Source organism: Oncorhynchus mykiss, chromosome 25 (assembly GCF_057628025.1).
Source record: "Oncorhynchus mykiss isolate SJ-2025 chromosome 25, ASM5762802v1, whole genome shotgun sequence".
NCBI lineage: Eukaryota > Metazoa > Chordata > Actinopteri > Salmoniformes > Salmonidae > Oncorhynchus > Oncorhynchus mykiss.
This window is the reverse complement of record NC_143046.1, coordinates 65117060-65142602: the sequence shown is the minus strand read 5'-3', so window position 1 is coordinate 65142602 and position 25543 is coordinate 65117060. Positions and strand designations below refer to the sequence as shown.

Sequence of the window (25543 nt, the reverse complement as noted above, 5' to 3'; positions counted from 1 at the left end):
ACACCAATACAGATGGAATATTAGGGGAGGAATTAAACACTGAATCTCTTATCTGCATAGGACAGCAAGTACAAATGCAAAGATATAGAAAAAAAGAGCAAACAGTGAATGAGTGCTAAATATACTCTATTTGGACTCCTTCTGACAGCTACTGGAACTGTGAGTAACAGCCGGTCATAGAGGTCTAATTCAAGTCCTGTGTCCAAGTGAATCCAGATTTGCCACTGTAGGGCTCATTCAATTCCAAAACATTGCCTGCCTTATAAAGTTTCAACCAATAGCGTTATGTTATTCAATAGCCTATTACTTGGTCAGTGAGGCATTTGAATTGCCCCTGAAACTAAGTACACTGAACAAAAAAAATAAACGCAACACAACAATTTCTACGATTTTACTGAGTTACAGTTCATATAAGGAGATCAGCCAATTTAAATAAATAAATGAGGCCCTAAAATATGGATGTCACATGACTGGAATACAGATACCTTTTAAAAAAGGTAGTGGCGTGGATCAGAAAACCAGTCAGTATCTGGTGTGACCAACATGCAGCGTGACATCTCCTTCGCATAGAGTTGATCAAGCTATTGATTGTGGCCTGTGGAATGTTGTCCCACTCCTCTTTAATAGCTGTGAGAAGTTTCTGGATATTGGTGGGAACTGGAACATGCTGTTTGTACACGTCGATCCAGAGCATCCCAAATATGCTAAAAGGGTGATACGTCTGGTGAGTATACAGTTCATGGAAGAACTGGGACATTTTCAGCTTCTAGGAATTGTGTACAGATACTTGTGACATGGGGCCGTGCATTATCATGCTGAAACGTGAGATGATGGCGAGAGCTAAATGGCACGACAATGGGCCTCAGGATCTCATCACGTTATCTCTGTGCATTCAAATTGCCATCAATAAAATTCAATTGTGTTTGTTGTCCATAGCTTATACCGTGCTGCTGCTCCAGACCTGAGCCCTAGGACCATGCCCCAGGAATACCTGACATGATGACTCCTTGCTGTCCCCAGTCCACCTGACTGTGCTGCTGCTCCAGTTTCAACTGTTCTGCCTTATTATTATTCGACCATGCTGGTCATTTATGAACATTTGAACATCTTGGCCATGTTCTGTTATAATCTCCACCCGGCACAGCCAGAAGAGGACTGGCCACCCCACATAGCCTGGTTCCTCTCTAGGTTTCTTCCTAGGTTTTGGCCTTTCTAGGGAGTTTTTCCTAGCCACCGTGCTTCTACACCTGCATTGCTTGCTGTTTGGGGTTTTAGGCTGGGTTTCTGTACAGCACTTTGAGATATCAGCTGATGTACAAAGGGCTATATAAATACATTTGATTTGATTTGGAGTAAAAGCTCTGCCAAATCAGGCATGCTTTTACAGAGACTATATAAATAAATTTGATTTGATTTTGATTTGATTTATACTTGCCCATACCATAACATCACTGCCACCATGGGGCACTCTGTTCACAAAGTTGACATCAGCAAACCACTCACCCACACAACGGCATACATGCTGTCTGCCATCTGCCGGTACAGTTGAAACCGGGATTCATCTGTAAAGTGCACACTTCTCCAGCATGCCAGTGGCCATCGAAGGTGAGAGTTTGCCCACTGAATTCGGTTTTGACGCTAAACTGCAGTCAGGTCAAGACCCTGGTGAGGACGACAAACAGACAGATGAGCTTCCCTGAGACCGTTTGTACAGAAATTCTTTGGTTGTGCAAACCCACAGTTTCATCAGCTGTCCAGGTGGCTGGTCTCAGACGGTCCCACAGGTGAAGAAGCCGGATGTGGAGGGCTGGAGTAGTTACATGTGGTTTGGGGTTGTGAGGCCCATTCGGATGTACTGCCAAATTCTCTAAAACGACGTTGTAGGCAGTTTATGGTAGCGAAATGAACACTCAATTCTCTGGCAATAGCTCTGGTGGCCATTCCTGCAGTCAGCATGCCAATTGCACGCTCCGTCAAAACTTGAGACATCTGTGGCATTGTGTTGAATGACAAAACGACACATTTTAGAGTGGCCTTTTATTGTCCCCAGCACAAGTGGACCTGTGTAATGATCATGCTGTTTAATCAGCTTTTTGATATGCCACACCTGTCAGGTGGATGGATTATCTTGGCAAAGGAGAAATGCTCACTAACAAGAATGTAAACTAATTTGTGCACAAAATTTGAGAGAAATACATTTCTTGTGCATATGGAACATTTCTGGGACCTATTTCAGCTCATGAAACATGGGACCAACACTTTATATGATGCGGTTATATTTTTGCTCAGTGTAATTTCTACCATGTCTCACAGGTTGCACACAAAAATAAACTACATTACCAAAAATATGTGGACACTTGCTGAACATCTCATTCCAAAATCATGGGCATTAATGTGGAGTTAGTCCCCCTTTGCTGCTATAACAGCCTCCACTCTTCTGGGAAGGCTTTTCACTAGATGTTGGAACACTGTTGCGGGTAGTGAGGTCGGGCTCTGATGTTGGGTAATTAGGCCTGGCTCGCAGTCAGCATTCCAATTCATCCCAAAGGTATTCGATGTGGTTGAGGACAGGGCTCTGTGCAGGGCAGTCAAGTTCTTCCACACCGATCTCAACAAACCATTTCTGTATGGATCTCACTTTGGGAATGTGGGCTTTGTCATGCTGAAATAGGAAAGGGCCTTCCCCAAACTGTTGCCACAAAGTTGGAAGCAGAATGTCATTGTATGCTGTAGCGTTAAGATTTCCCTTCACTGGAACTAAGGGGCCTAGCCCGAACAATGATAAACAGCCTCAGACCATTATTCCTCCTCCACCAAACTTTACAGTTGACACTATGCATTTGGGGCTGCCAGATGGTAAAGAGTGATTATTCACTCCAGAGAACCAGTTTCCACTGCACCAGAGTCCAATGGCGGCAAACTTTACACCACTCCAGCCGACGCTGGGCATTGCGCAGGGTGATCTTAGGCTTGTGTGCAGCTGCTCGACCATGGAAAACCATTTCACAAAGCTCCCGATGAACAGTTATTGTGCTGACGTTACTCACAGAGGCAGTTTGGAACTCAGTAGTGAGTATTGCAACTGAGGACAGATGATTTGTACGTACCTCAGTACTCGGTGGTCCTGTTCTGTGAGCATGTGTGGCTACCATTTCGTGACTGAGCCGTTGTTGCTCCTAGACGTTTCCACTTCACAATAACAGCATTTACAGGGCAGAAATGTGATGAACTGACTTGTTTGAAAGTTGGCATCCTATGACGGTGCCACATTGAAAGTCACTAAACTCTTCAGTAAGGCCATTTTACAGCCAATGTTTGTCTATAGAGATTGCATGGCTGTTTGCTCGAATGTTTACACCTGTCAGCAATGGGTGTGGCTGAAATAGCTGAATCTACTCATTTGAAGGGGTTTCTCCTAAGTGCACAGTGTTGAGCAATACTGTAGTTTTTCTACCAAGTGGTTGAGTAGACAATAGTGTTATCCCTTGTGATAGTCCAAACCATATCAATGGTTGTTGCCTTGCTAATAGCAAGATCCATCAAGCTACTTCACCACGTAGCCTACTATACTAAATCAAATGTGCAGCTCAAATGTGTAATGCCCAATAGTTTAACCATTTGGGTTGATAGTGGTCAGTCACTTACAAAGGAACATCAACATTAACCCACCACATTAACCCACCGAACTAACTATATTAATGGTAGAAAATGATGTAGGCTATAGCTTATAGCTTGCTAAGGAGGGGACTACACAGAAAGCTGCAGCATTACACACCTATTACAGCGCTATTACATCAAGCCCGTTTGCTCGATGCCACCTGGAAAATCACCAAACCCAAGTTGCATCTGATACAATGCACATCGAACGTGATATAATTGCGGTTTGCATTGACCAAAATTGACATTTTCCACTCGTGTCACGCGCAGAGTGCGCGTTCTGAACCCACAAAGCAACCTTTCTGGTTCCCTCCTAATTTCGGGAAAGAAAATACCCTGATTGCGCACTCTAATGTAGGCTACTTAAGAACACATACTATTCGGTTAGATGTAGCTGTTTAAAATGTTTATTGGTTGAGGAAACTATCCTGATGTTGCTTGAGACCATGTACCTCAAAACATCATGCACATGACATGGATCGTTCCCCAACGTTAAAACGCATGTTTCCGACTCACCTTTTCTCCTCTTCCCGTCAACCATTGGATGGCATGAACACAATACTAAGCGTTTTTCCCCTTTTGTTTTCCAGGACCCGTCAGTGTAAAAATGCAGCAACACCGTTATGTATATTGCTTTAAACAGTTGTTTCCGTTCCGGTTAAAATCCCAATGATCCTGTTGCCTTCGTCAGATATGTAGAAGTTTGATATAAAGTTACGGGTTTGCTTCGCTGCACTATGCAGCTGCTGTAGAGATGAGATCATACCAACATCCTCCCTCACTGTACTGGAATCTCGCGAGAGGACTTCATGCTATAAAGCAAACGTTACTGTGGTAACAAATCCATTTCTGCTCACCTGGTTGAGTTTCTGCAGTAGCGCTCTTGAATTGGCTTTTCGAAAATAAAACATCCCATCTAGGATAGAACTGCAATACTGTGAAAATCAGTCAATGTGATATTTGAATTGTTTTACCTTTATTTAACTAGGCAAGTCAGTTAAGAACCAATTCTTATTTTCAATGACGGCCTAGGAACAGTGGGTTAACTGCCTGTTCAGGGGCAGAGCGACAGATTTGTACCTTGTCAGCTCGGGGGTTTGAATTTGCAACCTTCCGGTTACTAGTCCAACGCTCTAACCACTAGGCTACCCTGCCGCTGATTAAATGCAATCAATAATTTCCGTGTCATATGAGCTTTCTGTTTGCCATAACGAGTTATAGGCTAGAGTTCTTGTACATTTTGGCTATGGGGGAATACGGGCTATGTGTTGTTGCTGGACTGAGCTACGATATTGCATTAGTCAAGGCACTCATTCTACTTGCAAAAAACACAGGCTTTAGAGAAAATGCATAGCTACCTCTCAGAGAAGAGTAGCTTAACCTTTCACTGTTGTCACAGATCTCGCCAGGGACTGCCATAACAAATTACATTAGGGCATTACTCAGCAGCACTGTCTCTCAATCAGCAGTAGATGGGACTATTTGAGAAGATACGCAATGGTCCATCTTTCCTCTACTGCTGTGTGGCTCTGCCAAAACTTCCCATTTATTGGAACTAAAACAATGGGGATAAGAAGAAAGACTGGAGGTGTTCTAGTGTTCAGTGAGGACAGGATGGACAGGGTAGACAAGGGGACTGCAGAAATGCAGGGGGTGTGGTGTTGAGAAACTTGGCACCATTACGTATGCTAATGCCTGTAGACACAGAAACAGATCTATTATTGCAGAACAGCCTCTGTCATGAGGGTGGTTCAGTGCAGGGAAATTACCTGGAAGTACCTTTCTAAACAAGATATACAACACCTGTACGACTAATATATTATATCTACTCTGCAACACAAAAGGTCTTTAAATCGTTAAAATAACATGTAATGTGAAACTAGACAATGTCAAATTTTAACATGATTACTACACGTGGAACAATTAGATACTTTTTGGGTACTTTTGGGGTAATAGAAGTAGAATACAATAACTTCATTCCAACTACAGTTATATGTCAACTTTGACAATAATGTTACTTTTTCCTCAATGAGTCAGTGGCATCACCTGCTGGCCAGCATGGGAATAGAGCGAGGAAAGGGTTCACTAAGTCAGACACTTATTGTGAATAGAATATTAATGTACCATGATTAGGCATAATCATAAATGCATTGTGAATAATGATGAATGAGAAAGTTACACAGGCATGTCATATCATGAACTGCCCCCCCCAAAAAAATCTAACCTCCCCTATTATTGGTAATGGAAAGAGGTTAGCATGTTTGGGGGGAATTAACTAGTAGGCTACTAAATCAAATGTGTAATGCTCAAAATGTTTTAATGTCAAAGTAATTTCAGAAACAAATTATATTCTTATTTGCAAAAAAAGTGACTTCAAAATGACAACACATTTACCATTAGTTTCTATTGGGCACAAAATAATAGGAAACAACCAAAAACTGCAAATACAGTTAGCATAGTCAAACTTGACACCTTTAAAAATGTGGGAAGTAGATAAAGTGCATTCATTTCTAAATGTTAAAACAGATATGTATGAAAATACCCTCAAATAAAAAGGTCATATTCTGTGCCGTCGCCTCACAAAACACTCTCAAATCCAGAACGCTGGAGTATAGCGCCAAACTAAACATTATCTTCACTTTCCAAATAAATACACAGGGGAGACAAACTATTGAAACATGACCAACAACACTTGAGCATTTACAAGGCTTCAGATAATATTCCCGTAGGTTTTTAGAATATTACCCTCGCTCAATAAACCTCAAAAGGATGGACGACACCATAACAGGTCCTCTCTACCATCATAGATGTGAAGTCATTTGTGTAGAAGAAAGAGTAGTGCACAAGATAAACATTTGAATGCCATTTTAAAGTCTTGGTTACACTCAGGCTTTGGATTTCAGGCTCCATGTTGATAGTTTAACATTTTTTTGCTGTACCGTTTAAAGGGCTCTCCCTTCTGGCACAACCAGGAATTTCTCAAAATGTCTGTCCTGCTGATGGTACTCCAGGTGAGGAATTTAGGATCCTGGGTGAGGGAGTGTGGATCATCATCATCAGGGTAGGGAAGTTTGTCGTTCAAATAGACGAAGACAGGGTGGGTGTTGGTTCCATTCACGTCACGCTTCTCAAAGACCGTGAAGCCAGGCTGGTAGCCATCTCCTGGTCGCACATACCTCAATGAGTTAAAATGGGGAGATCCTGAATAGTTCTCCTGTAAAACACTAACATTCTCATCCGACATTCATGATTTATTAAATTAACTCATACTGGTAACAGAATATTTTACTAGATTAGCTTGTTTTTAAGGGATTTCACTGAACCACATAACCAGGCCAAGATGTTGCATACTGAATTGGTAGCCAAACCAATTGCAGGGGAAACCCAGGACCACAAAATGATCCAAGATGATGTAGCAATCAGACGTATTTGTCCTTCGTCTTGTCGTGTCCCATGTATATATATTTTTATATAAACTGCTAAAAAATAAATAAAAGGGAACACTAAAATAACACATCCTAGATCTGAATGAATGAAATATTCTTATTAAATACTTTTTTCTCTACATAGTTGAATGTGCTGACAACAAAATCACACAAAAATGATCAATGGAAATCAAATTTATGAACCCATGGGAGGTCTGGATTTGGAGTCACACTCAAAATTAAAGTGGAAAACCACACTACAGGCTGATCCAACTTTGATGTAATGTCCTTAAAACAAGTCAAAATGAGGCTCAGTAGTGTGTGTGGCCTCCACGTGCCTGTATGACCTCCCTACAAAGCCTGGGCATGCTCCTGATGAGGTGGCGGATGGTCTCCTGGGGGATCTCCTCCCAGACCTGGACTAAAGCATCCGCCAACTCCTGGACAGTCTGTGGTGCAACGTGGCGTTGGTGGATGGAGCGAGACATGATGTCCCAGATGTGCTCAATTGGATTCAGGTCTGGGGAACGGGCGGGCCAGTCCATAGCATCAATGCCTTCCTCTCGCAGAAACTGCTGACACACTCCAGCCACATGAGGTCTAGCATTGTCTGGCATTAGGAGGAACCCAGGGCCAACCGCACCAGCATATGGTCTCACAAGGGGTCTGAGGATCTCATCTCGGTACCTAATGGCAGTCAGGCTACCTCTGGCGAGCACATGGAGGGCTGTGCACCCCCCCAAAGAAATGCCACCCCACACCATGACTGACCCACCGCCAAACTGGTCATGCTGGAGGATGTTGCAGGCAGCAGAACGTTCTCCACGGCGTCTCCAGACTTTCACGTCTGTCACATGTGCTCAGTGTGAACCTGCTTTCATCTGTGAAGAGCATAGGGTGCCAGTGGCGAATTTGACAACCTTGGTGTTCTCTGGCAATTGCCAAACGGCGTGCACGGTGTTGGGCTGTAAGCACAACCCCCACCTGTGGACATCGGGCCCTCATACCACCCTCATGGAGACTGTTTCTGACCGTTTGAGCAGACACATGCACATTTGTGGCCTGCTGGAGGTCATTTTGCAGGGCTCTGGCAGTTCTCCTCCTTGCACAAAGGCGGAGGTAGCGGTCCTGCTGCTGGGTTGTTGCCCTCCTACGGCCTCCTCCACATCTCCTGATGTACTGGCCTGTCTCCTGGTAGCGCCTCCATGCTCTGGACACTACGCTGACAGACACAGCAAACCTTCTTGCCACAGCTCGCATGGATTTCCCATCCTGGATGAGCTGCACTATCTGAGCCACTTGTGTGGGTTGTAGACTCCGTCTCATGCTACCACTAGAGTGAAAGCACCGCCAGCATTCAAAAGTGACCAAAACATCAGCCAGGAAGCATAGGAACTGAGAAGTGGTCTGTGGTCACCACCTGCAGAACCACTCCTTTATTGGGGGTGTCTTGCTAATTGCCTATAATTTCCACCTGTTGTCTATTCCATTTGCACAACAGCATGTGAAATTTATTGTCAGTGTTACTTCCTAAGTGGACAGTTTGATTTCACAGAAGTGTGATTGACTTGGAGTTACATTGTGTTGTTTAAGTGTTCCCTTAATTTTTTTGAGCAGTGTATTTTTCACATATCTTATATTTTTCTAAACCCTTACTTCAAACTACTCTCCTGCAACCCGCCTCACCCAATGTGGTGTCGACCCGCTTTTTCACTAACGTATGTCTGCCTTGATTACTGGAATCTCTCCAACATAAACTAGCCAGGTAAATGATCATCAGCTATCCTCTAGCTCGGAAAGCTCTCACCAGTTTGTACAACGCGATTCAACCAGAGCATACCGGACCTATCTCTCTCTCCATATCCCCGGATTCCTATCGCAAGCTCTGAACCTTCTCACTTTCCGACCTTCGCAGCTAAAGTCCCCTGAATGCTAGCTGTCTAGAGTACAACAGACTGTTGGCTTACGAGGCCCATCGAATACATTCCGAAGCCAATAGCTAGCAGTCAGCTAGCCTTTGCTAGCGGTCATCAGCTACCTTTATCCCGGACAACTCTCGCCAGTCTGTACAGCGAGACTCAAACCAGAGCTAGTCGAACTTACTCTTCTCGATATCTCCGGATTCCTACCGCAAGCTCTGAACCTATTTATTTATTTAAATGTGTATTATTTTTTATTTGATTTTTGCCACCTGGAATTATAGCAGCTAACGACCCCTGAACGCACAGCCGCTAATCTGCGGCCTGCTAGCTATCTAAAGCACATTGGACTACTGGCTTAAGAGGCCCTTCGGACATATTTCTTTGGCCACTATACATATTTTGCCAATTGGCCTGGTTTACCACACTGAGCCCTGCTGATCCGTCCGCTGATGTAACTGCACGAGGGGGCCACAACAGACTTCCCTCCATCGCGTCATCCCTCTAAGGCCTTTCTGTTAGCCTGCTAGCCCCGTGCCGTTAGCTGCCTGAAGCCACGCAGTAGACTTGTATGATCACCCGGCTACGCATGCCTTTCCCTAATGTCACCATGCCGTGTCGATTGCTGTTCTGGTTTGTAACTATTGTTTTATTTCACCGTAGAGCCTCTAGCACTGCTCAACACGCTTCAACTAACAATTTAGTTCCACCTCCCACACGCAGTGACATCACCTGGTTTAAATGCTATTTCTAGAGACAATCTCTTTCATTATCACTATATGCACAGGTTTACCCCCACTGTATTCACATCCTACTATACCTTTGTCTGTTCATTATGCCTTGAATATATTCTACGGTGCCCAGAAATCTGCTCCTTTTACTCTGTTCTGAACAAACTAGGCATCCAGTTCTGTTAGCCTTTAGCCGTACCCTTATCCTACTCCTCCGCTGGTGATGTAGAGGTCAATCGAGGCCCCGCACTGTCTACTACCACTCCCATCCCCCAGACTCTCATTTGTTGACTTCTGCAACCGTAAAAGCCTTGGTTTCATGCATGTTAACATTAGAAGCCTCCTCCGTAAGTTTGTTTTATTCACTGCCCTAGCACACTCCACCAATCCAGATGTCCTAGCCGTGTCTGAATCCTGGCTTAGGAAGACCACCAAAAACCTTAATTTCCATTCTTAACATTTTCCGACAAGATAGAACTGCCAAAGGGGACGGTGTTGCAATTTACTGCAAAGATAGAACTCTGCAGGTTGTCTTACTATCCAGGTCTGTACCCAAACAATTTGAGCTTCTACTTCTAAAAATTCACCTTTCCAGAAACAAGTCTCTCACCATTGCTGCTTGCTATAGACCACCCTCTGCCCCAGCTGTGCCCTCGACACCATATGTGATATGATTGCCCCCCCCATCCATCTTCTGAGCTCGTGCTGCTAGGTGACCTAAACTGGGACATGCTTAACACCCCGGCCATCCTACAATCTAAGCTTGATGCCCTCAATCTCACACAACTTATCAATGAACCTACCAGATATAACCCCAAATCCGTAAACACGGGCACCCTCATAGATATCATCCTAACTAACTCACCCTCCAAATACACCTCTGCTGTTTTCAACCAAGATCTCAGCGATCACTGCCTCATTGCCTGCATCCGTAATGGGTCTGCGAGCAAACGACCACCCCTCATCACTGTCAAACGCTCCCTAAATCACTTCTGCGAGCAGGCCTTTCTAATCGACCTGGCCGGGGTATGCTGGAACGTCATTGGCCTCATCCCGACAGTAGAGGATGCCTGGTTATTCTTTAAAAGTGCCTTCCTCACAATCTTAAATAAAAATGCCCCATTCAAAACAAATTGAACCAGGAACAGATATAGCCCTTGGTTCTCTCCAGACCTGACTGCCCTTGACCAGCACAAAAACATCCTGTGGCGTTCTGTATTAGCATCGAATAGCCCCCGTGATATGCAACTTTTCAAGTTAGGAACCAAAATACACAGGCAGTTAGGAAAGCTAAGGCTAGCTTTTCTGGGACACTGTAAAGTCCATGGACAATAAGAGCACCTCATCCCAGCTACCCACTGCTCTGAAGCTAGGAAACACTGTTACAACCGACAAATCCACTAGAAATGAGAATTTCAATAAGCATTTCTCTACGGCTGGCCATGCTTTCCACCTGGCTACCTCTACCCCGGTCAACTGCCCGGCATCCTCCACAGCAACCCGCCCAAGCGACCACCATTTCTCCTTCACCCCTATCCAGATAGCTGATGTTCTGAAAGAGCTGCAAAATCTGGACCCCTACAAATCAGCCAGGCTAGACAATCTGGACCCTCTCTTTCTTAAATTATCTGCCGAAATTGTTGCACCCCTATTACTAGCCTGTTCATCCTCTCGTATTGTCTGAGATTCCCAAAGATTGGAAAGCTGCCGCAATCCCCCTCTTCAAAGGGGGAGACACTCTAGACCCAAACTGCTACAGACCTATATCTATCCTACCCTGCATCTTCTAAGGTCTTCGAAAGTCAAGTTAACAAACAGATTACTGACCATTTTGAATCACATCATACCTTCTCCACTATGCAATCTGGTTTCAGAGGTGGTCATGGGTGCACCTTAGCCACGCTCAAGGTCCTTAACGATATCATAACTGCCATCGATAAGAGATATTACTGTGCCGCTGTATTCATCGACCTGGCCAAGGCTTTCGACTCTGTCAATCACCACATTCTTATTGGCAGACTCAACAGCCTTGGTTTCTCAAATGATTGCCTCGCCTGGTTCACCAACTACTTCTCAGACAGAGTTCAGTGTGTCAAATCGGAGGGCCTGTTGTCTGTACGTCTCTATGGGGCTGCCACAGGGTTCAATTCTCAGGCCGACTCTTTTTCTGTATACATCAATGATGTCGCTCTTGCTGCTGGTGATTCTCTGATCCACCTTTACGCAGACACAATTCTGTATACTTCTGGCCCTTCTTTGGACACTAACCTCCAGACGAGCTTCAATGCCATACAACTCTCCTTCCATGGCCTCCAACTGCTCTTAAACGCAAATTAAACTAAATGCATGCTATTCAACCGATCATTGCTCACACCTGCCCGCCCATCCAGCATCACTACTCTGTAATGGCTCTGACTTAGAATATGTGGATAACTACAAATACCTAGGTGTCTGGCTAGACTGTAAACTCTCCTTCCAGACTCACATTAAGCATCTCCAATCAAAAATTAAATTGGCTTCCTCTTTCGCAACAAAGCTTCCTTCACTCATGCTGCCAAACATACCCTCGTAAAACTGACCATCCTACCGATCCTCGACTTCGGCAATGTCATCTATAAAATAGCCTTCAAACACTCAACTCAGCAAACTGGATGAAGTCTATCACAGTGCCATCCGTTTTGTCACCAAAGCCCCATATACTACCCTTCACTGCAACCTGTACGCTCTCGTTGGCTGGCCCTCGCTTCATACTCGTCGCCAAACCCACTGGCTACAGGTTATCTACAAGTCTCTGCTAGGTAAAGCCCTGCCCTATCTCAGCCAGCTGGTCACCATAGCAGCACCCACTCGTAGCACACGGTCCAGCAGGTATATCTCACTGGTCACCCCAAAGCCAATTCCTCCTTTGTTCGCCTTTCCTTCCAGTTCTCTGCTGCCAATGACTGGAACGAACTGCAAAAATCACTGAAACTGGATATTCCCATCTCCCTCACTAGCTTTAAGAACCAGCTGTCAGAGCAGCTCACAGATCACTGAACCTGCTCATAGCCTATCTACCTACCAAACTCCCATACTGTATTTATTTTGCACCACAGTATCTCTACTTGCACATCCATCTTTTGCACATCTACCATTCCAGTATTTAATTGCCATATTGTAATAACTTCGCCACCATGGCCCATTTATTGCCTTAACTCCCTTATTTGAACTCACTGTATATAGACTTTTTTTTCCTACTGTATTATTGACTGTTTTGTTCATTCCATGTGTAACTCTGTTGTGTGTGTCGAACTGCTATGCTATATCTTGGCCAGGTCGCAGTTGCAAATGAGAACTTGTTCTCAACTAGCCAACCTGGTTAAATAAAGGTGAAATAAAAAAATAGCTGGTGAGGGTACTTGCTCTGGAGCAGGTTGAGCTGGCTATAGTCCTGTGTGGTTGTCCCTCAGAGGGATGCCACATTCTCAATGAGGACCAACCGCCCTTCGGAGCACATTAGAGTCTACTGAATCCCCCTCCAGCATTGTGGACTTTAGATCATAGGTCTTCGCAATGAACGTCATGGTCCTGTACTATGGTCACGCTGGCAGAAGTGAGGACCAGTGTGTCTGTGTTAATCCCACTACAGCGCATCGGACTTCAAAAAAAATATATGCTACCATTTCGCCTTACCTGGGTGTCAAATAACTCTGCAGAAAACGTATACCCACCTGACATACAATTCTCTAACACACAGACATGCTCATATTTCAGCTTGTAATCTTGCACAGATCGGTATGAAGAGGGTTCTCTCAAACCTATGGTTATACCTTGCATGGTTTGTTAAAACAGCATAATATCATAACAGGATTAATTGCACACTAAATAGTGTTTCATACAAATTTAATTTAGGCATTAAACATGCCATTTTATATCTTCACCCCTTCAAGTTTTTGTATTAAGGACAAATACACCTAGTGGTTTTAGTCAGACTCGGCTGTGAATCTGATCTTGTAAAAATGTATTCCACAGTATCAAAACAATTACCAGAGATCTAATGTAAAATAAAAAAGCACTGTGGTTGTAGCTATTTACAGTTGTTTGTCATGACAAACAACTTTTTTTCCTGGGAGAATAATCAGGAAGGGAACCATGTATTATGATATGGGCACAATCTTCAGCTTTATGCTAATTCTAGGGCCTCTCAGTTTCTAACCAGCCATTTATCAAGTCATTACCTGCCTTTCCCAGTATATGATTTTTTTTTTAAATGACTTTCCAACTTGATCTTCTAGTTCTATTTAAAAACTCAAAGGACCGAGGCTTCACTCAACTCCTCTTTAGTAAATCTCAAAAACAAGCCACAAGATCTCCAATAAATTAATGTGGACTTTTAATTAGTATTTGTTATTTTTCACACAAAAAAAAAGTCTCTTATTGCTAGCACAGCGATTAAACTTCACCAAAACAGTCAGCAATCAGTGACACCCTAAATGCCCTTTTTAATAGTATATACACGTGTATGCACCATTGTGGCATTTGCTACAGGTTTTCAACCTGGAAAAACACTTAGTATTAGCAGTGAAATTCACACAACATACTCAAAGATCGAGTTGAACATTTTCAGTTTTAGAGTTTTTGCGTTAATGCTTGTCTGAGTAAAGGGTTAGTCTTCCATAGGTAAATTATCCCTTCCAGATAGCTTGGATTCTATTCTATTTCTGTGTATTAATAATTTAGCCTTGCCCTCTGCCCACCCTCCCTGTCCTCATAAAAGGACCACTCAAGAGCCTCAGATTGTCTTTCACTATAGTCCAACAATTCATATTTTTTGCAAATTATTTTAAGTATAGTTTTTGTTATTTCAGGTAGACAGTAAAGTCGTTTGTGATACGAAAAATAACATTTTGGCAACACAAATTATACAGGAGAAGGCTTAAGTATACCCAGTAACTGAGTTGCAGCTTTCAGAGTATTGCAGACAACATTCCCTCAGCTGGCAAATGTTCTTATTACATGTGGACTACTTAACTCAGCGCGCCATCAGTTTAGGTGTTGCAGAATAGGATAATAAACATGAAAAAGCCAAGTAACTATGAAATTATGAATGAAGATGAAAACAGTGAGTAGGCCAAAAAGTGATAATGCATTCATCTGAGCAAGGGCAATATTCAGTAAGCATAGAACATACCCTCACATTTCATAAGTTACTCATTCCAATGTCCATTATGTCCCAGGGAAAGGGGCATTCTTCTAGCCAAACAACCCCAAGTTGAGAGCTTTTCCCTTCTGCTAACATGTGCAGGGCTTCGGGGAGTTTGCGTCACTGTCCTGTTTGTCCTGCTCTCCCCACAGAGAAGTCATGTCTAGGTATAAATTAGTGGAACCCTGGAACGCATTCATCTCTTTCTTGTGAGCCTGCAGAACCAGCTGTGTCAACCGGATGAATGACTAGAAGATGTAAAGAAAATATATCACCACAATTGCCTCATGTTCCCCAACATAACGTAAATATACTAAACAAAAATATAAAAACGTAAACACGTAGTGTTGGTCCCATTTTTCATGAGCGGAAGTAAAATTTCAAAACATTTCCATATGCACAAAAAGCTTATTTCTCTCAAATATTGTGCACAAATGTGTTTACATCCCTGTCAGTGAGCATTTCTCCTTTACCAAGATAATTCATCCACCCGACAGCCCAGGACCTCCACATTTGGCTTATTCACCTGCGGGATCATCTGAGACTAGCCACCCAGACAGCTAATGAAACTGAAGAGTATTTCAGTCTGTAATAAAGCCCTTTTGTGGGGAAAACTCATTCGGATTGGCTGGGCCTGGCTCCCAAGTGGTTGGGCCTATGCCCTCCCAGGACCACCCATGGCTGTGCCCCTGCCCAGTCATGTGAAATCCATAGACTAGGGCCTAATGAATGTATTTCAATTGACTGATTTCCTTCTATGAACTGTAACGCAGTAAAATCGTAGAAATTGTTGCATGTTTCATTTATATTTTTGTTCAATATCCAAGGTATTGACTCATTAAGGCCTGTCTCACCTCATTTATGTTGCAGTTGGTGCAGGCACTTGTCTCAAAGAATTCCATTCCATAGGTTTTTGCTAGCTGTAACAAGAGCTCATTAAGGACGGAAAATGTTCAACTGTGTATGGAAGAAAATAGTTATGGCGAAGTCAAACAGTGAGATAAAGGCCAACCTTGCTTCCTTGTTCTTTAGGAACTTTCCTCATCTGCTCCTCATCAGCCTTGTTCCCCACCAGGACCCTCTGCACCTTGTCAGGGGCGAACTGAAACAGTGTGACAGGGTTGAGAAATAGACGACCGGGCACCAGTTCAATGAGAGACGATGTAAATACTAGGTCAGTCAAAACACAGAACCCGAGAAAAGGAGAAGGGGGCACAAAAATAATGACATGGAGAGGGCTGTGTTTTATCAGTAGGTGTTAGCCTTACCTCATCCACGTCACTAGCCCACTTCAAAATGTGCTGAAAGGAGCTGGAACTTGTGATGTCATACACCAGGATAATTCCCTAGTGAAAGATCAAGAGGGGAGGGACTATCATGACAGATTGTGAGCACATGACTAGGCACTTCATATTGTGTAAACTGGTACAGGTTATTCATTCCTGAACAGGGATTATTGGTGTATAGAGAACCCACCTGTGCCCGTCTGTAGTACTGTTTGGTGATGGTCTGGTATCGTTCCTGGCCAGCAGTATCCCTGCACACAGACAGAGGTAATTCCCAGTTTTACATGTGACCACATTTCAGAATATTTATAATCTTACTCAAATCAACAGGTAAAGCTAATTTCTAACACTGTTTGACAGAAGGTAAAATGTACATGTGTGATAAGTGTGTCAATCACTACTGTATTGTGGTAAGTCATTGTCTGGAAGATCTTTTCACTCACCATATCTGCACTCGTACTTTAATGCCATCTACTTCTAATGTTCTCATTTTGAAATCCACTCCTAAAAAAGTGAGCAAAATTAAGTTTAGCAAACATGTATTACTCTTGGCTGCATTTTCTATCCATCTTCTCCATCTCCCTATGATTGAATTCTGTATCTCCCTCCGGTTTGCCATACTGAGCTTGTGCCTTCATGCATCTTTATTCTTCATTTTTCCATTGCCGGACTGGAGTTTTACCGAAGCCTCAAAGAGTGTAGCCTAATCTCAAAATATCCTACTCGTGCGTCAAAGCAGCCTGTACTAGTCAATAAGTATCCCTAGTAGGTTAACATTCATACCCCTGGGCTAATGGTAACAGTGACACAAACTTGAAGTGGATACTGATGAGGACTGGGTTACTAAGATACCCACTTAACCCAGTTGAAGGTCCTTTCAAGCAGTCTTTAGAGGTCATCTTGCTAAAGGGAATTCAATTGTTATTTACTACAGTGCATTCCTGCAGGGCCAAGGAAGACGTGACTTGGGTTGTCTATCGACTTCCGCATGAAAATATAAATTTAAATGTCAGTGGTGTGTGTGTGTGTGTGTGTGTGTGTGTGTGTGAGTGATAGCTTCACAGTTGAAGCGTAAAAACCCATCAAAGAGTCAGGTGCAAAAGGTCAGCTGCTTGCAACATTACCTTCACAACAACAACCACACCTGCCAAACACAGTAAACAACAAAGAGTTGAAGCAAACACTTTCACACCAGGATATGCTTCAGGTAACAGATTGGCATCATACAGTACCCTCAGAAAGTATTCATACCCCTCAACTTTTTCCACATTGTTGTGTTACAGCCTGAATTCAAAATGGATTAAATAAAATAATCTCACCAATCTACACACAATACCCCATAATGGCAGTGAAAACACATTTAAAAATGTTTTCAAATGTATTGAAAATGAAATAAAATTGAATTTATACTGAACAAAAATATAAAACAATTTAAGATTCACTGAATTACAGTACATAAGGAAATCAGTCAACAGAAATACTTTCACTAGGCCCCAATATATGGCTTAAAACATGACTGGGCAGGAGCACAGCCATGGGTGGACTTAGGCCCACCCACTTGGGAGCCAGGCTCACCCACTGGAGAAACCCAGCCCGGGCAATCAGTGATTTTTTCCCCCACAAAACAGCTTTATTACAGGCAGAAATACTTTGGTTTCAAAAACTGTCCGGGTGGCTGTTTTCAGATGATCCCGCAAGTGAAGAAACCAGATGTGGAGGTCCTGGGCTGATGTGGTTACACGTGGTCTGCGTTTGTGAGGCCGGTTGGACATACTGCCAAAATCTCTAAAATTAAGTTGGAAGCGGCTTATGGTAGAGAAATTAACATTAAATTATCTGGCAACAGCTCTGGTGGACATTTCTGCAGTCAGCATGCCAAATGCACACTCCCTCACAACTTGAGGCATCTATGGCATTGTCTTGTGCCAAATGGCACATTTTAGAGCGGCCTTTTGTCCCCAGCATAAGGTGCACCTATGTGATAGTCATACTGTTTCATCATTTTCTTGATATGTCACACCTGTCAGGTGGATGAATTATCTTAGCTTGAAGAAATGCTTACTAATTAGGGATGTAAACTAATTTATGCACAACATTGGAGAGAAATGTTGGCATATGGAACATTTTGGAGCTCTTTTATTTCAGCTCATGAAACATGGGACCAACACTTTACAAAAATAAACGCAACATGTAGTGTACAACGTTGTTGATCCATCCTCAGTTCTCTCCTATCACAATCATTAAACTAACTGTTTTAAAGTCACCATTGATCTCATGGTGAAATCCCTGAGCAGTTTCCTTCCTCTCCGGCAACGGAATTAGGAAGGACGCCTGTAACTTTGTAGTGACTGTGTATTGTTACATCCAAAGTGTAATAAATAACTTCACCATGCTCAAAGGGATATTCAATGTCAGCCCCCCCCCCCCCCCCCCGCACAATTGGCCCAGCGTCGTCTGAGTTAGGGGAGGGTTTGGCTGGCCGGGATGTCCTTGTCCCATCGCGCTGTAGCGACTCCTGTGGCGGGCCAGGCACATGCACGCTGACACAGTCAGCATGTTTCCTCCAACACAAAATGTTTTTGTGCAGGTATAACAGTAATATTTACAATTTCAAAATTGGGTAATTTTGTATACATTTAAATTTGCATCGGGCCGCTTCTGGGGGGGGGGGGGGGGATTCTGGTAAGATGCCGGAAAAGTCGGCTAAATTCCTGTAGACGGAAATGGCCCGATGTAGGTGGGCCGATTCTGGGCAGTCATTCATTTTGATTTTGGGTCGAATCAATCAGTTCCATCCCCCCGGAAGAGTGCTGCTTCCTCATTGCTAGCTGGGAATAGTCTCTACAAGGCAGAATGTTGAATAAAATGATAGTCTTCCTTTACCAGTTGTAAATTAGTGATGGGAATTCAGAATATTTTCATTGAGCTGGTTCTGTTCAAAAATGCTTTAAAAAGTAAATATATAAAACCAAAGAATCTTGTCAAATATCCAATGTAAAGTCCAAAACGTAGTCCACCATTGTCAGATCATAAAATGCTATTTCAAATACATTTTTACCTGAATAAATTTGATCACCTGCAACAAGTTTATTTTTTATGTAAAACTGGGCATGGACCAGAATGACGCATTCTCCCTACTATTTATTGTTTATGCTTTGAGGATTCACCCTCTTTAGAGAATTATTTTGTAACTTATTTGAAGGTAAGCCATCGTTGTTTTGAGCAAAAAAAATATTTAAAAAAAAAGAGGAAACCGTATGAAAATTTCATTTCACGATTATAGTGACCAAAATTACCACGATAATACTGATAACTGTGCCATTGTTCAAATGTGCTGGAAATTTTCAAAAAAGTACTGATACGCTGAAATAATTTTAGCAAGTTTTATTGGAAATCAGCAAACAAATAAAATGAGCAGCACAGTGCACTTTTTGCATTAACATTTAAATAATAACATTAAAGATGGCACCATGTGGCCATGAGGTAAACGTTTCCCTGGTTAATGAACACAACTTTAAGTAAGCAAATCAAAATGTGCATATAAATCAACACAAGTAAAGCAATGTGCATGTAAGAACAATACAACCATATGTAAACAAATCCAATGTGCAGGTGATGACATTAAAATAACAAAATAAGTAAACAAATAAAATGAACAGCACAGATTGTATGCATGTTCTCTCCTTCATAAATAAATAAGGTGCTGCTGGCCTAACACCCTGTATGTATGCATCTTTGTTCAATTGAGATTGAAATGTAAAAATGTCAGCATTTTTACTTTGTCAGGTTTAAGTAGTGATCTGCGAAGGGAGACCAAGCGCCCGCTGGCACCGAACACACTGATGGCATGCTGGGACACACAAAAGCTTCCTGGAAACCCTGGCAAGGTGAGGCAGATCTGATGCATGGCCCCTCGTTGTTACATTGTAATTACTATTGTTCACTCACACAGTCGTGGCCAAACAGTTTGAGAATGACACAAATATAAATTTTCAAAGTCTACTGCCTCAGTTTGTATGGATGGCAATTTGCATAAACTCCAGAATGTTATGAAGGGTGATCAGATGAATTGCAATTAATTGCAGAGTCCCTCTTTGCCATGGAAATGAACTGAATCCATAAAAAACATTTCCACTGCATTTCAGCCCTGCCACAAAAGGACCACCTGACATCATGTCAGTGATTCTCTCGTTAACACAGGTGTGAGTGTTGATGAGGACAAGCTGGAGATCACTGTCATGCTGATTGAGTTCGAGTAACAGACTGGAAGCTTCAAAAGGAGGGTGGTGATTGGAATCATTATTCTTCCTCTGTCAACCATGGTTACTTGCAAGGAAACACGTGCCGTCATCATTGCTTTGCACAAAAAGGTATTCCCAGGCAAGGATATTGCTGCCAGTAAGATTGCACCTAAATCAACCATTTATCGGCTCATCAAGAACTTCAAGGAGAGCGGTTCAATTGTTGTGAAGAAGGCTTCAGGGAACCCAAGAAAGGCCAGCAAGCGCCAGGACCGTCTCCTAAAGTTGATTCAGCTGTGGGATCGGGGCACCATCAGTACAGAGCTTGCTCAGGAATGGCAGCAGGCAGGTGTGAGTGCATCTGCATGCACAAGTGAGGCAAAGACTTTTGGAGGATGGCCTGGTGTCAAGAAGGGCAGCAAAGAAGCCACTTCTCTCAAGGAAAAACATCAGGGACAGACTGATATGATATTCTGCAAACGGTACAGGGATTGGACTGCTGAGGACTGGGGTAAAGTCATTTTCTCTGATGAATCCCCTTTCTGATTGTTTGGGGCATCCGGAAAAAAGCTTGTCCAGAGAAGACAAGGTGAGCACTACCATCAGTACTGTGTCATGCCAACAGTAAAGCATCATGTGTGGGGTTCCTTCTCAGCCAAGGGAGTGGGCTCACTCACAATTTTGCCTAAGAACACAGCCATGAATAAAGAATGGTACCAACACATCTTCCGAGAGCAACTTCTCCCAACCACCCAGGAACAGTTTGGTGACGAACAATGCCTTTTCCAGCAAGACGGAGCACCTTGCCATAAGGCAAAAGTGATAACTAAGTGGCTCGGGGAACAAAACATCGATATTTTGGGTCCATGGCCAGGAAACTCCCCAGACCTTAATCCGATTGAGAACTTGGTCAATCCTCAAGAGGCGGGTGGACAAATAAAAACCCACAAATTCGGACAAACTCCAGCATTGATTATGCAAGAATGGGCTGCCATCAGAATGGGCACCCATGACATGTGGCCCAGAAGTTAACTGACGGCATGCCAGGGCAGATTGCAGATGTCTTGAAAAAGAAGGGTCAACACTGTAAATATTGTTTCTTTGCATCAACTTCCTGTAATTGTCAATAAAAGCCTTTGACACTTGTGGAATGCTTGTGATTATACTTCACTATTCCATAGTAACATCTGACATATCTAAAGACACTGAAGCAGCAAACTGGACATTAATATTTGTGTCATTCTCAAAACTTTCGGCCACGACTGTACATAGTCTATCGTCTGTGTTGCATTTGAGTATATGCAATGACCATGCAATTGACAAATACAAATGCATCTTTAGACAGTGATAGTAAATGCAATGAGCCCAACAATTGACATAAATACAGGGGTCTTACCGTGTTTCTCCTGTTGGAACACTTTTACAACCAATTCGACAACTGACGGATTTTAAATGAACAAAATATGTTGGTTGGGTGACTAAACTACTTAACGTGTGCAATGGGCAAATAGAGTCTGCAGACACAATGCATACAACAGCAGAACAACTGTAGTGTTTTTAAAAGAGTAGGTAGCACTGAAAGCTTCAGTTTACATGATTGACAAGCTATTAGTAAGTTAGACAAAACCCATGACATTTCCCCATGACATTTCCCCAACATTCCGAAGTCCCCACATCATGCATTGAGCTAAAAGTTAACTTACCTTGCATTCAGTTTAAAGTAGCGGGTGGTGGTCACGAAGATGACTCAAGAGACTTGTAGTGTTGCCCCCTTTCGCAGCGATTTTTTCTTGTGGTTCCAGATTCTGCAGAAAGTGTGACCATCTTCGATTAGGTTTCCCTCAGCACTCTTGTAAAACCCAAAGTACGACCACACTTCAGATTTGGTCCTCTTAGAAGGCAGAGAAATCTCCCGAGCATTGCCTTCCGCAATGTTTATACACAACAAAACCCACAAACCCTACGCCTGCTTCAGACTGTTGCTAACTTTGGTTGAGTTTTTCAAAACACGGCAATCAAACACGGTTTTAATGATAATTAAAACGGTAACACTACTACGGTAATACTAAAACCGTGAACCGGTAACCGTTTCACCCCTATTAACGACCGTCACTAAACAAATCCGTTCAAAAAGTTGTTTATTGCGAATGGCCGATCACTATTGTACATGCTACTGGTCCTTTTGGTGGATATAGGGTACCCACAGGAAAGTGTTGTTTAGCCGAGTTTTTTCGGCGGCGCTAGCCTCTGTCGCTCATATTTTCAATCTGTTGAAGCATTGCATATGATGCGCAACACACTAATCGATTATAGCGTACTGAAGCACTTTTCTCCTCGCAATTAGCTGGACGTGTTTGCTATTCAGTAAAGGCTTGGCTATATATTGCGAAAGTGTTTTGTCATGTGCGAATTGCATCAGTATTGAAAATTAAAAACAGAAATATAGACAAGAATACCTTAGTTCGGGTTGATAACACTGACATTTTGTATCAGATTACCTCCGACACAGGGACAAAAATCGGCGGACAACAGGTGTAAACTAAATTGAAATGAAGTTCGTTCAACATTCTGTCTTGTAATGAGACTGCTGAGACTACATGTCAGAGACCAGGGTGTAAGTATTCCACTCTCAGATTCTGAAAAAATTGTGACCAAGGCCCTACTCATTTTAAGCACTTCCACTGTCCACAGAGCGCTCACTGGGGTGTCTAAAACTGTCCATGGCCAGGGCCCAGGGGCGAATTACATGTTGAACATGGAAACTGAGAAAAATCACCAGGTTCAAAGTTGTAGTAGGTTCTCACTCGGTGAAACATTTCCTCTGTTTAAGTTTGTAGCAATAACAAAGACAACCTTCGACACAGTTAGGACTACGGCGTAGTAGCGTTTCAGAAACATATCCCTCAAAGATTTTGGTGAAGCACCGCATGATAAATCTACAAGAAAGTCCATTCTATCTTTTCGTATAGAATTACTTGATTTTAATCACTTATTGTGGGAGCCGCATATTTTGCGGCAAACTTGCATTAATCAATTGTCAAACTAACTAATAGATTGCAATCAACAACAGCTTACCAATAGTAGAGATATGCGATGAATTAAATTCGTTATCCGTGAACCTGCACAACAAACACGTTTTCCCAACCCCGGAATCTCCTAAAACCAACAGCCTGAGCAAAACGTCGTACTGCTTTGCCATGGTGGACAAAAACTATGAAATCAAAAATGCCTGTTGCATATTCCAAGGATAAAGCATAGTTACTGATGAGGAAATTAGTTGCATTCCTTGTCGGTATTCATGGGGTGTATTCATTACGCCTTTTCTGTTGCAAAACGTTTCGTCTGTTGCTCAATGTTTTGCAACAGAAACCGTTTACTCCGAACCGAAAAGCTTGGTGACGAAAACTAGTTTCTATTGGACAAATTCAGGTAGGTCCCACGCTGTTTCGTACCATTTTGGTTCTTAAACGATAAATGGTTTCCGTTGCAAGACATAATGAATACACTTGTTTCCCTGAGTTTTCCCCTTATTCCCTCCCCCTTAGTGAGAACCATAGAGAAGTATAGAAATCGCAACGTTGTAGGTCTGTCTACACGTGCAATTATCGCGTATGTGACAGCATGGGCAGCGTCATTGAGGGTATCTTTATTTTAAAGTAGTATATTTTCTTCTTAGTTTGATGCACCTGCGATGCTGGAATGTTGAACCACATATTGTAATTAATTTGTGGCGACAAGATGGCGGTCATATCTTCAAGCCATTTACAAACTACACAAACCAATTTTAAGAAGACAATGCTCTCTGATCATTAGCTGATGGCTCCCAACCAGTTTACTTTTCCTACTGTCAATGTCCATGCAAAAATTGGTTATTTCCTAGTCATGATCTCTATGGCGAAAACTCACATACATGTGGGTGGCTCTATCATTTGCGACCCGATCTGACAGAGGGACAGATCGAAAATAAAGTGGTTACAAAGTAGCCCATCTCTTTCACAAATGAAGCATAAATTATATATTTGTTTCATCTCTGTAAAAACACTGGGGTCCCACAAGGGTGCGCTCTCAGCCCTCTCCTGTACTCCCTGTTCACCGATGACTGCATGGCCATGCACGCCTCCAAATCAATCAAGTTTGCAGACGACACAGTGGTAGGCTTGATTACCAACAACGATGAGACGGCCTCCCGGGAGGAGGTGAGGGCCCTCGGAGTGTGGTGTCAAGAAAATAGCCTCACACTCAATGTCAACAAAACAAATTAGATGATCGTGGACTTCAGGGAACAGCAGAGGGAGCAGCCCCCTATCCACATCGACGGGACAGTAGTGGAGAAGGTGCAAAGTTAAGTTCCTTGGCGTACACATCACGGACAAACTGAAATGGTCCACCCACACAGACAGACAGAGTGGTGAAGAAGGCGCAGCAGCTCCTCTTCAATCTCAGGAGGCTGAAGAAATTTGTCTCGTCACCAAAAACACAAACTTTTACAGATGCACAATCGAGAGCATCCTGTCGGGCTGTATCACCGCCTGGTACGGCAACTGCTCCGCCCACAACCGTAAGGCTCTCCAGAGGGTAGGGAGGTCTGCATAACACATCATCGGGGGCAAACTACCTGCCCTCCAGGACACCTACACCACCCAATGTCACAAGAAGGCCAAAAAGATCATCAAGGACAACAACCACCCGAGCCACTGCCTGTTCACCCCGCTATCATCCAGAAGGCGATGTCAGTACAGGTGCATCAAAGCTGGGACCGAGACTGAGAAACCGCTTCTATCTCAAGGCCATCAGACTGTTAATCACTAACATTGAGTGGCTTCTGCCAACATACTGAACATCTCTAGCCACTTTAATAATGAAAAATTAGATGTAATAAATGTATCACTAGCCACTTTATATAACGTTTACATACCCTACATTACTCATCTCATATGTATATACTGTACTCTATACCATCTACTGCATCTTGCCTATGCTGTTCGGCCATCGCTCATCCATATATTTTTATGTACATATTCGTATTCATTCCTTTACACTTGTGTTTATAAGGTAGCTGTTGTGAAATTGTTAGATTACTTGTTAGATATTACTGCATGGTC

At 42.9% G+C, this 25543-nt stretch overlaps 2 protein-coding genes across 8 annotated transcripts in view; both read right to left on the bottom strand.

The window, feature by feature from the left end:
- Positions 1–4453, bottom strand: part of LOC110505519 (signal-induced proliferation-associated 1-like protein 1) — an 87715-nt gene extending 83262 nt beyond the window's left edge. For 2 of the 5 annotated variants that reach the window (XM_090220752.1, XM_090220754.1), the window contains exons 1-2: positions 4174–4442; positions 1504–1662 (exon numbers count right to left, since the gene is read on the bottom strand). The gene's annotated coding sequence lies outside the window, so the exon portion shown is untranslated. Of the gene's footprint in view, positions 1–1503; positions 1663–4173 lie in introns of all 5 variants that reach the window. The other 3 variants (XM_036962512.2, XM_036962513.2, XM_090220753.1) reach the window with 2 other exon arrangements.
- Positions 4454–6663: 2210 nt separating this feature from the next.
- On the bottom strand, positions 6664–23780 carry LOC110505516 (ras-related protein Rab-15). 3 transcript variants are annotated; one of them, XM_021584782.3, is made up of 8 exons: positions 23517–23765; positions 22145–22246; positions 16644–16704; positions 16391–16451; positions 16183–16260; positions 15927–16016; positions 15769–15834; positions 14088–15162 (listed from the first exon to the last, which is right to left on the bottom strand). In XM_021584782.3, exons 2-8 carry the CDS (start codon positions 22149–22151, stop codon positions 15004–15006), a joined length of 522 nt encoding a protein of 173 aa, XP_021440457.1. In that variant the 5' UTR covers positions 22152–22246; positions 23517–23765; the 3' UTR covers positions 14088–15003. The 3 variants fall into 3 exon arrangements, with proteins under 3 accessions (XP_021440455.1, XP_021440457.1, XP_021440454.1); XM_021584780.3 differs by lacking the exons at positions 14088–15162; positions 22145–22246 and adding an exon at positions 6664–6819 and having other exon boundaries at positions 23517–23780; XM_021584779.3 differs by lacking the exon at positions 22145–22246 and having other exon boundaries at positions 23517–23780.
- Positions 23781–25543: the final 1763 nt, after the last annotated feature.